Here is a 12740-nt window from a genome sequence, read left to right on the forward strand (position 1 = left end):
CATAAATCCTCACCCAATGGGAGCCCAGAGACCTGGGTGTGCTTTCACCATACCTAATCCGTGCACTCCTCCATAGCGGAATATCCATCACGTCGACGCTCCCGATGATCAGATCCATGCTCCTGTCGAGTGACGCTCTGCCCAGGACCGTAGCCCTGCAGAATTTGTTGTTCCTGTGAAGAGGGCTTTAACTTCACATGGGACAAGAGGCTTTGAAACACGACGACTTAGTACCACCTCATTCACTCCCAGTACTGGGCTTTGACTGGGACCTACACCGCTTCAATGCACAAACACTGACTACAAAGGTATATTTACATTACATTTATTATATAGAAAGGGTTGGGGGAAGAATAAGGCTCAAACAACATCCCATACCATTCATTTATTTCATAGAAACAAAGGGTTTGATTTCTTTTTAAATGCTAGGAGTGCCTCACTGACCAACTCTAAGCTGCCCCTGTGCTGGGTGCTCGGACTGAATTGTTCGGCAATCTGCGGTACTGTGCAAAAAGCGGCAGCTGAATCCAGGGGTCTGCCTGCAACGGTAAAAGTCACAAGAAACAATTTCAGGAGATACTTCAGTACTGTTTATAACACCTACAGGACAATATGTACACGCCCCATGTCAGCGAGAGGGTGCGTGAGGCAATTTTTATGCGAGTTATTGTGATCTGAGACGCGTTGCCTGGAAGCAGATTCAATAGTAACTTTCAAAAGAGAATTTGATAAATACTTGTAAGGGAGAAAATTTGAGGGGCTCTGGGGGGAAAAAAGCAGGGTGGGGGGGGGGGGACTAATTGGATAGCTCTATCAAAGAGCCAGCACAGGCACGATGAGCCGAAGGGCCTCATTCAGTGTTGTATGATTCAATGTCTTTGATATCGCTGTGTGGGGGGGGGGGGTGACTCCCAGCAATGCAATGATAGTTTTATTGATTCCAAGCTTTGGCTATAGTCTGTCGCTGGCGATGGGGGCAATTCGGGGTGATGAACCCCACAAGCTGGTTTGAGAAACTGTAAATTCAAGGCTCCTGTACCTTCGCTGGGGAGCCAGCCTCAGAGGGAGTGTGAGTCGGAGAATCGGTGCAACAGGTTACAGCGCTAACTCTGAGCCACTCTCCCAGTGAGCGTCCCAGGGGCTCCTGGTCGGGAGCTGGGATTGGTTACTTTATTGCACTGTACGAATGCAGCACTTCAAATAAACTCAACAGATCTTCGGGTCCATTCTCGGCATGTGGGCAGCACTGCCATGTCCAGCATTTATTGCCCATCCCCTAGTTGCTTTGGATTTAACGGAGGGGCTAGCATGGCCATTTTAGAGGGCAGCCACAGTGCTGGACTGGAGTCACATATCGGCCCAGACCTTATCGTTTTATGTTGCGGTTTGATGCCTCATTTCAGAGGGTAGCCTCACACGGGCACACTGATCACATACAGCCCCGCGCGCACTGATCCCGATCACATACAGCCTCGCGCGCACTGATCCCGATCACATACAGCCCCGCGCGCCCTGATCCCGATCACATACAGCCCCGCGCGCACTGATCCCAATCACATACAGCCCCGCGCGCACTGATCCCGATCACACACAGCCACGCGCGCACTGATCCCGATCACACACAGTCCCCCGCGCGCACTGACCCCGATCACACACAGTCCCGCGCGCACTGATCCCGATCACACACAGTCCCGCGCACACTGATCCCGATCACACACAGTCCCGCGTGCGCACTGATCCCGATCACATACAGCCCCGCGCACACTGATCCCGATCACACACAGTCCCGCGTGCGCACTGATCCCGATCACATACAGCCCCGCGCGCACTGATCACGATCACACACAGTCCCCCGCGCGCACTGATCACACACAGTCCCGCGCGCACTGATCCCGATCACATACAGCCCCGCGCGCACTGATCCCGATCACACACAGTCCCCCGCGCGCACTGATCACACACAGTCCCGCGCGCACTGATCCCGATCACATACAGCCCCCCGCGCACTGATCCCGATCACATACAGCCCCCCGCGCACTGATCCCGATCACATACAGTCCCCCGCGCACTGATCCCGATCATATACAGCCCCGCGCACTGATCCCGATCACATACAGCCCCCCGCGCACTGATGCCGATCACATACAGCCCCCTGCGCACTGATCCCGATCACATACAGTCCCCCGCGCACTGATCCCGATCACATACAGCCCCCCGCGCACTGATCCCGATCACATACAGTCCCGCGCGCACTGATCCCGATCACATACAGCCCCCCGCGCACTGATGCCGATCACATACAGCCCCCTGCGCACTGATCCCGATCACATACAGCCCCCCGCGCACTGATCCCGATCACATACAGTCCCGCGCGCACTGATCCCGATCACATACAGCCCCCCGCGCACTGATGCCGATCACATACAGCCCCCTGCGCACTGATCCCGATCACATACAGCCCCCCGCGCACTGATCCCGATCACATACAGATCCGCGCGCACTGATCCCGATCACACACAGCCCTCCGCGCACTGACCCCAATCACACACACACACAGCCCCGCGCGCACTGACCCCGAACACATACAGACCCCCGCGCACTGATCCCGATCACATACAGTCCCCCGCGCACTGATCCCGATCACATACAGCCCCCCGCGCACTGATCCCGATCACATACAGCCCCGCGCGCACTGACCCCGATCACACACAGCCCCGCGCACTGACTCCGATCACATACAGCCCCGCGCACTGACCCCGAACATACACACAGCCCCGCGTGCACACTGACCCCGATCACATACAGCCCCGCGCGCAATGACCCCGATCACATACAGCCCCGCGCGCACTGACCCCGAACATACACACAGTCCCGCGTGCACCGACCCCGAACATACACAGTCCCGCGTGCACCGATCCCGATCACACACAGTCCCGCGCGCACTGACCCCGATCACATACAGTCCCGCGTGCACCGACCCCGAACATACACAGTCCCGCGTGCACCGATCCCGATCACACACAGTCCCGCGCGCACTGACCCCGATCACATACAGTCCCGCGCGCACTGACCCCGATCACATACACACAGCCCCGCGTGCGCACTGATCCTGATCACATACAGCCCCGCGTGCAGACTGACCCCGATCACACACAGCCCTACGCGCACTGACCCCGATCACACACAGCCCCGCATGCGCACTGATCCCGATCTCACACAGCCCCACACGCGCACTGACCCCGAACACACACAGTCCCGCGCGCGCACTGACCCCGATCACATACAGCCCCGCGTGCACTGACCCCGATCACACACAGTCCCGCACGCACTGACCCCGATCACATACAGTCCCGCGTGCACTGACCCCGAACATACACACAGCCCCGCGTGCGCACTGATCCTGATCACATACAGCCCCGCGTGCACACTGGCCCCGATCACACACAGCCCTACGTGCACTGACCCCGATCACACACAGCCCCGCGTGCGCACTGATCCCGATCTCACACAGCCCCACGCGCGCACTGACCCCGAACACACACAGTCCCGCGCGCGCAGTGATCCCGATCACATACATCTCGCGCAGGCACGCGCAACACAGAGCCCCGCCCACGCGCGCAGCACACAGCCCCGCGAACAGTCACATTCACTCCCCCACACACACTCACTCACTCTCACTCACTCAAACAGCCCTGCACGCAGTAGCAACAACAGGAAATACAGACAAGGGTTCACTCACCAAAATCTCAGCTTAGAAGTCAGTGTAGTGCTTCACCCTAGGAGAAGAAATGATTTAGGAACTGGGTTGAACAATGGGCCAGTAGAGATATTTAGAACAGTAATAACATTCTGAACATTTTAAACTGAGAGTTCGACAGATCTCCTTTCACAGATTAGTGAAATTGAAAAGTTTATTCTGCAGACCATTTGTGCTTCAATTACTGAATATTTAATCTGGAAACAGTGAAGGGACAAGCAGACGAAATTAGAGTCACAACATCGGCCGCCACGGACCCAGCGGGGTTCCTGCGAGGAACTGCCTCAGAAACCCAGGGAGAGGACAAAAAATTCTGTACTGATCAACGTCGCCCCGAGAGGCCAGGGAGTGGGAAATGGAACGATGTCTCGCTGGTGCAGTCGGGACATATGCCCGAGTTGTGAGGGAGCTTTATTCTGCATCAAACCATGCTGCACCTCGACACAGGGGAGGGTTTCATTTCCCAGTGCGAAACCCTCCTCACCTCGATGAACAGTAAATGAACAAATCAATAGGTAACACGGTGAGAATGAGCGGGGGGCTGCGTATGGATTCCACCCTTTAATCGGGTAGCCTGTTCCCAATCCTCCATTCCCCCTCCCCGTGGCTTCACTGGGAGCTCAGCGCAGGCTCTAGGTAGAAGACCACTCTTTGCATCCCAGATATTTAAGTCTCTTTGATGGGAATCTGAAGACTGGCGCTAAATATCACACACTGAACCTGAGCTATGGGATGCCCACAGGTCACTGTGGTAACAAGGAATGATTAGAAGCAAAGAGGCTTGCTCAATAAAACTATTGGACTTACCGCCAAACTGCATCATTTATTACTGGAAGAGCAAAACTGCAGATTGAACGCTCAAAATCAGTGCTGTCTCTACCCCTCAACAAAACCGTTATTGTAAAACCAAGTACCTGAACCATACTCTCCACTTCGGTAAATCGGTTCAGATCGCACTGAACTATGTTGTTCCCGATGTTGCCTGGACTGGAGAATTTTAGCGATGAGGAAAGATTGGATAGGCTGGGTTTGTTTTTTTTGGAACAGAGGAGGCTAAGGGGAGACCTGATTGAGGTGTATAAAATTATGAGGGGCCTAGATAGAGTGGATAGGAAGGACCTATTTCCCTTAACAGAGGGGTCAACAACTAGGGGACATAGATTTAAATGTAATTGGTAGAAGGTCTAGAGGGGATTTGAGGGGAAATTTCTTCACCCAGAGGGTTGTGGGGGTCAGGAACTCACTGCCTGAAAGGGTGGTAGAGGCAGAAACCCTCACCATTTAAAAAGTACTTGAATGTGCACCTACAGAGCTACGGACCGAGACCGGAAAGTGGGATTAGGCTGGACAACTCTGTCGTCCGGCGCGGACACAATGGGCCGAAATGGCCTCCTTCTGTGTCTATGATTCTATTCAGAATGTGAAAGAGGCACGGAGTAGTGAGAGAGAGAGAGAGAGAGAGAGAGAGAGAGAGAGAGAGAGAGAGAGAGAAAGAAGGAAAATTAGATATTGATAGATGGAGAGAAATAAAAGCCAGACAGATGCAGGGAGATAGAGTGATACACTGATAGAGACAGAGAGATATAGCTCTAGAGAGAGAGATAAACAGAGAGACAAACAGGAATAGATGGGGAGAAAGAAAAATTAAGAATAAAAAGTCCTTTGATAGGGCAGTGGTAGAGGAGCTGGGCTGTGGAGGGAGTGGGAGAACAGCCAGGATTCCTGTTCCTGCCGCAGCCCACGTGTGGGGGGCCTTGGGCGAGGACAGGATCCTCACAGGCTGCCGACATTAACTGCGAAGACCCAGAGCAGGAAGAGATGGCCGTGGGAAGGTACTGGAGGGCTCCACGAGCCATACTGCAGTTACAGAGTCTTCAGCCGGACTGGACACACATACAAATGGCCCAGATCAGATGTTGCTGTACGTTAAACACACCTGTACAGCAAGGCCCGGCCTCGGTTATTGGCGATGGAGAAGAAGCCACTCCTGGGGGAGAAGTCCATTTCCTGAGCCAAGCGAATGATCTTCCGTCCGAGCACCGGGAAATTGGAGAATGCCGTGAAGGACGGGATGTGGATCTGCAGGAGAGGATGCAGAATTATTAGTAAAATAAAATGCTAGGGTTCATGTACCAGTAGCTGCTCTGCTGAACAGAAAATCCAAACAGTTGCAGAGTGCGAAATCCTTACCGTGCTGAATAAAAAGGAACTTGAATACCCCACACTGCAACCTGGGAAAGCATGTTTTATTTTTATGGAATACCCGCTGATCTCCCACAGAGTTGCTCTCGATAGTCCAAGGTGGGGAACACGGCGGGTGATGTTTTAGTTGTTAATGTGGAGCTGTGTCTATCGTGGCCTGTCCCTGGAAGCAGGCAATCCCTTATTGGGGAATTGCTTCCTCCGTAAGTCAGTCGCAGACTGTTGCCAAAACCAGCAGGAAATGCATGGATTCTATCTTACTCTTTCCCCTCACCATATTCTTTGGTGCTACGTATTTGGTGGGGTCCCTGACTGTTCCGTTTGGATTTGTTGCTGTTTTATAAGTAAGGTATTTACTTATAAAACAGCACTCCGCACAGGCGATACCGTTAAGACTGCTGGACGCGCTGGGTATATTTCCCTACGTGGATAGATAGATTAGGGAACATTTTCCCCTTTATTAGCTTGCGCTGAGGGTTGGGGCACATGAATCCTGTCCCCTTCCCCCACAAAAGCAGCTGCCAGAGGTGCTGGGACCACCCACACGTGAGTCTTCTCTGGTCGTTGCGGGATCCCACAGCCTCTGCCCGGCTCTGACTGAGGGAAGCAGCCCTGAACCAGCCAACACTCAGCCACCTCCTCCTCAACAATCCCAGGCACATCGAGGTAACGGAGAACATGCCAGTCAGGACCGAGACAGCTGCACTGTTTAACTGTCGGGGTGAGAACATATCCCCTCGGTCAGGTGCAGCTTTGCACTCCCGACACTGGAATTAAAAGAGTTGCATTTTTAATTAAACCCTTAGTCCTCCTCTGCTGAATTCTAAATTCCTCCCAGTCCTCAGGTTTGCTGCTCTTTCTGGCCAATGTATTGGATTTAACACTTTCCCTAATTTCCCTTGTTAGCCACGGCTGAGCCACCTTCCACCTTTTATTTTTACGTCACACAGGGATGTACAATTGTTGTAGTTCATCCATATGATCCTTAAATGTCTGTATTGCCTATCCACCGTCAACCCTTTAAGTATCATTCGCCAGTCTATCATAGACAATTTACGTCTCATACCATCAAAGTTACCTTTCTTTAAGTTCAGGACCCTAGTCTCTGAATTAACTGTGTCACTCTCCATCTTAATGAAGAATTCTACCATATTATGGTCACTCTTCCCCAAGGGGCCTCGCACGACAAGATTGCTAATTAATCCTCTCTCATTACACAAGACCCAGTCGAGGATGGCCTGCTCTCTAGTTGGTTCTTCGACATATTGGTCTAGAAAACCATCCCTTATACACTCCAGGAAATCCTCCTCCACAGTATTGCTACCAGTTTGGTTATCCCAATCAATATGTAGTATCCTCTCACATTTTACATCAATTGAGAGCATGGGGTTAGAGTAAAGCTCCCTCTACACTGTCCCATCAAACACTCCCAGGGCAGGTACAGCATGGGTTAGATACAGAATTGCTACCAGTTTGGTTAGCCCAATCAATATGTAGATTAAAGTCACCCATGATAACTGCTGTACCCTTACTGCACGCGTCCATAATTTCCTGTTTGATGCCAAGACCAACCTCCCTACGACTGTTTGGTGGTCTGTACACAACTCCCACTAACATTTTCTGCCCTTTGGTGTTTCGCAGCTCTACCCATATAGATTCCACAGCATCCACGCTAATGTCCTTCCTTACTGTTGTGTTAATCACCTCTTTAACCAGTAAAGCTACGCAGAAGTGAGTGTGCTACCCTCTGAGCTATGGTTGACACTAGTGGATTATTAAAACGTCTTTAATAGAACGCTATAGATGCAATTACAATGTCATCCCTGAATGTTCCATTGTCCCTCCAGTTTACCGTGGCTACACTTGGCATAATTGTGCAACAAATGCTCAGGATCGCAATCAGCAGGAGAGCTGAGTGCATACAATGGGATCATGATGATTCATGTTTAACTGAAGGTGGACTACTATAACTGATTACATAAGAACATAAGAAATAGGAGCAGGATTAGGCCATTTGGCCCCTCGAATCTGCTCCGTCATTTAATAAGATCATGGCTGATCTGATCATGGACTCAGCTCCACTTCCCTGTCCGCTCCCCATAACCCTTTATTCCCTTATCGCTCAAAAATCTGTCCATCTCCGCCTTAAATATATTCAATGACCCAGTCTCCACAGCTCCCTGCGGCAGAGAATTCCATAGATTTACAACCCTCAGAAGAAATTCCTCCTCATCTCAATTTTAAATGGGCGCCCCCTTTGTTTTAGTTTCCCCCATGAGTGGAAATATCCTCTCTGCATCCACCTCATCAAGCCCCCTCATTAGCTTATAAGTTTCAATAAGATCACCTCTCATTCTTCTGAACTCCAATGTGTATTGGCCTAACCTACTCAACCTATCTTCATAAGTCAACCCCCTCACCTCCGGAATCAACCTAGTGAACCTCCTCTGAACAGCCTCCAATGCAAGTATATCCTTCCTTAAATACGGAGACCAAAACTGGATGCAGTACTCCAGGTGTGGCCTCACCAATACCCTGTACAGTTGTAGCAGGACTTCTCTGCTTTTATACGCTATCCCCTTGCAATAAAGGCAAACATTCCATTTGCCTTCCTGATCACTTACTGTACCTGTATACTAACGTTTTGTGTTTCATGCACAAGGACCCCCAGGTCCCTCTGTACTGCAGCACTTTGCAATTTTTCTCCCTTTATATTATAATTTGCTTTTCTATTTTTTCTGCCTAAGTGGATAATCTCACATTTTCCAACATTATACTCCATCTGCCAAATTTTTGCCCACTCACTTAGCCTGTCTATATCCCTTTGCAGATTTTTTTGTGTCCTCCTCACAATTTGCTTTCCCACCCATCTTTGTATCATCAGCAAACTTGGCTACATTACACTCGGTCCCTTCACCCAAGTCATTAATATAGATTGTAAATAGTTGAGGACCCAGCACCGATCCCTGCGGCACCCCACTAGTTACTGTTTGCCAATCGGAAAATTACCCATTTATCCCGACTCTCTGTTTTCTGTTAGTTAGCCAATCCTCTATCCATGGTAATCGATTACCCTCAACCCCATGAACTTTTATCTTGTGCAGTAACCTTTTATGTGGCACCTTATCGAATGCCTTCTGGAAATCCAAATACACCACATCTACTAGTTCCCTCTTATCCACCCTGCTCGTTACATCCTCAAAGAACTCCAGCAAATTTGTCAAACATGATTTCCCTTTATATTTAAGACAGATAGACAGTTTCTTAACTGGTAAGGGAATAAGGGGTTACGGGGAGCAGGCAGGGATGTGGACCTGAGTCCATGATCAGGTCAGCCATGATCATATTAAATGGCGGAGCAGGCTCGAGGGGCCGTATAGCCTATTCCTGTTCCTATTTCTTAAGTTCTTATTAAAACCATGCTGACTCTTGCTTGATTGAATTATGCTTTTACAAATGTTCCGCTACTGCTTCCTTAATAATGGACTCCAGCATTTTCCCAACGACAGAAGTTAGGCTAACCAGTCTATAGTTTCCTGCTTTCTGTTTGCCTCCTTTTTTAAATTAATAATGAGCTTGTGTGTAATTCACTCCCTCTCCTGACTGTACTCAACAAAGCTAATCTAGCAGAATATTGAACGGTTGCATTAATCAAAGAAAACAGACAGGGTTGAAAAAGGCTCAACAACTCTCTCTTAGTCAAACGTGTTGACACATCCCACAGCCACAATCGTTCAGTGTGACACGGAGGCTCGTGTTCCCTGGAGTATAACAGATTGAGGGGCGATCTAACTGAGGTGTTCAAGATGATTGAAGGATTCGATAGGGTAGAGAGAGTGAAGCTATTTCCTCTGGTGGGGGAGTGCAGAACAAGGGAGCATAACCTTAAAATGAGAGCCAGGCTGTTCAGGGCTGATGTCAGGAAGCCTTTTTTCACACAAAGTGGAGTGGAAATCTGGAACTCCCTCCCCCAAAAAGCTGTTGAGGCTGGGGGTCAGCTGAAAGTTTCAAAACCAAGGTTGAGTTATTTTTGTTGGGTAAAGGTATTAAGAGTTATGGAACCAAGGCAAGTAGATGGAGTTAAGATACAGATCAGCCATGATCTAACAGAATGACGAAACAAGCTCAAGGGGCTGTATGGCCTCCTCCTGCTCCCATGAGCCACACAGAGCAGGAAGGTCGCAGTTTGATCTTTGACCTGTGCTGAGTTAGCTGTAGTTGCAGCGATGGCTGGGGAACTACAACTGACCCATACCTTGGGCTCAATTTTCCCCAGTGATTTGCGCCATTTTTTTGGCCCAAGTTAGAAAATACAAGTTTCCTCAATCAATGTGCGCCAGTGTATCTCAGTTACGATCTTTTTAGGTTCTTTTTTTTTTTAAATCATAGGGGGCGTAACCTGTCACCCGAGCCAATTCTGGCCATTTAGGCAAGTTTGGCCAGCTTCGATTTACTCCGATTCTTGTTAGGCCGGCGTATGTAGAAAAACCTCCAGGTGAGTTAAGTAAATCAGCGCAGCAGATGTCCGGACAGCAGCAGCAGGAGAGGTTGGGGGTGGGGGGGGGGGGGGGAAAGAGAGAAGCCTTTCGGGCACAGTTAGGAGCGGGGACCGGGAGGGAGGAGGCTGTTCGGCCTAGGATAGGTACAGGGACCGGGAGGGAGGAGGCCGTTCGGCCTAGGATAAGAGCGGGGACGGGACCAGGAGGCCATTCGGCCTGGGATAGGTGCAGGGACCAGCATGGGGGGGAAGGGACTTTAATAATTTAACGGAGGAAAGTTGCTACAATGTGCCTGTGCAGGTTGCTGTGAGCTGGCTGTACGTTTCACTTTCCAGCCTCAGCCCACATTGTGTCCCTGGTTACTGTGGCAACCTGTTAGTGCAGATCTTGGGCTCCACCCTCAAAACCAAAAGAAGAATACAAATGGGGAAACTTGGATGATTTTTTTGGGTGTACTTGGGCCCCAAAAGAACGGGTGTAACTCTTCAAGTATGCCAAAAAACAGCTTTGGGAAAAATTGAGCCCATAGTGTTGTATTACAAAGTATTTACAATACTGAAACAGGCCATTCGGCCCTACAGGTGTTTGTCCTCCCATCACTCTCCATCTCACCCCATCACCATATCCTTCTATTCCTTTCTTCCCCATGTGTTTATCCAGCTTCCCCTTAAATGCATCGATACTATTCACCTCAACCCCTCCCTGTGGTAGTGAGTTCCACATTCTCACCACTCTCTGGGTAAAGAAGTTTCTCCTGAATTCCCCATTGGATTCATTAGTGACTGTCTGATATTGATGGCCCCTAGTGCTGGAATAAACCAAAGAATGATGCTGGAGCCAGAGGAAGGGGACAGTGTATTCAACGGGCTTGAGTTGCTGGTTGTTTTGTACAGAAAGCAAACAGAAAGGATGAGAGAGGAAGGGAGGGAAAGCCTCTAGTTACTCGAATGTCATTGCTTTGGAACTGATTGCCAACACTGTCCTGTATTTTGGATGCTGCCCAGAAAGTAGGGAAGAGGCTGCAGAGTGACTTGGATAGGTTAGGTGAGTGGGCAAATGCATGGCAGATGCAGTATAATGTGGATAAATGTGAGGTTAGCCACTTTGGTGGCAAAAACAGGAAAGCAGATTATTATCTGAATGGTGACAGATTAGTAAAAAGGGAGGTGCAACGAGACCTGGGTGTCATGGTACATCAGTCATTGAAGGTAGGTATGCAGGTACAGCAGGCAGTAAAGAAAGAAAATGGCATGCTGGACTTCATAGCGAGATGATTTGAGTATAGGAGCAGGGAGGTCTTACTGCAGTTGTACAGGGCCTTGGTGAGACCATACCTTGAGTATTGTGTTCAGTTTTGGTCTCCTAATCTGAGGAAGGACATTCTTGCTATTGAGAGAGTGCAGTGAAGGTTCACCAGACTGATTCCCGGGATGGCAGGACTGACATGAGGAAAGACTGGATCGGCTAGGCTTATACTCACTGGAATTTAGAAGAATGAGAGGGGATCTCATAGAAACTTATAAAATTCTGACGGGACTGGACAGGTTAGATGCAGGTAGAATGTTCCCGATGTTGGAGAAGTCTAGAACCAGGGGCCACAGTCTAAAGATAAGGGGTAAGCCATATAGGACTGAGATGAGGAGAAACTTTTTCACCCAGAGAGTTGTGAACCTGTGGAATTCTCTGCCACAGAAAGTTGTTGAGCCCAGTTCGTTGGATTTATTCAAAAGGGAGTTAGATGTGGCCCTTACAGCTAAAGGGATCAGGGGGTATGGAGAGAAGGCTGGGGTGGGGTACTGAGGTTGCATGATCAGCCATGATCATATTGAATGGTGGTGCAGGCTCGAAGGGCCGAATGGCCTGCTCCTGCACTATTTTCTATGTTTCTAAAGAGGCTTCAAGGGGATATAGACGGCTCAGTGAGTGGGCAAGAACATAGCAAATGGAATATAATGTGGAGAAATGTGAAGTTATCCACTTTGGTAAAAAAAAATAGAAAAGCAGAGCATTTTTTAAAAAAGGTGAGAGATTGTGAAATGTTGGTGTTCAGAGGGACCTGGGTGACCTTGTACACAAATCACTGAAAGTTAACATGCAGGTACAGCAAGCAATTGAGGGAGTAAATGGTATGTTGGCCTTTATTACAAGAGGATTTGAGTACAAGAGTAAAGACATCTTATTACAATTATACAGGGCCCTGGTGAGACCACACCTGGAGTATTGTGCACAGTTTTGGTCTCCTTACCTAAGGAAGGATATACTTGCCATAGAGGAAGTGCAAC

At 49.5% G+C, this 12740-nt stretch overlaps 1 protein-coding gene across 1 annotated transcript in view; it reads right to left on the reverse strand.

Annotated features, from left to right (window-relative positions):
- Window positions 1-309: 309 nt before the first annotated feature.
- utp18 (UTP18 small subunit processome component) overlaps window positions 310-12740 on the reverse strand; it is a 47870-nt gene continuing 35439 nt past the window's right edge. Inside the window, exons 12-14 of the mRNA XM_070858253.1 lie at window positions 5694-5836; window positions 3740-3776; window positions 310-539 (exon numbers count right to left, since the gene is read on the reverse strand). Coding sequence (XP_070714354.1) covers window positions 3752-3776; window positions 5694-5836 — 168 coding nt within the window. The 3' untranslated portion in view covers window positions 310-539; window positions 3740-3751. The remainder of the gene's footprint in view (window positions 540-3739; window positions 3777-5693; window positions 5837-12740) is intronic.

Source organism: Pristiophorus japonicus, chromosome 16 (assembly GCF_044704955.1).
Source record: "Pristiophorus japonicus isolate sPriJap1 chromosome 16, sPriJap1.hap1, whole genome shotgun sequence".
Taxonomy (NCBI): Eukaryota; Metazoa; Chordata; class Chondrichthyes; family Pristiophoridae; genus Pristiophorus; species Pristiophorus japonicus.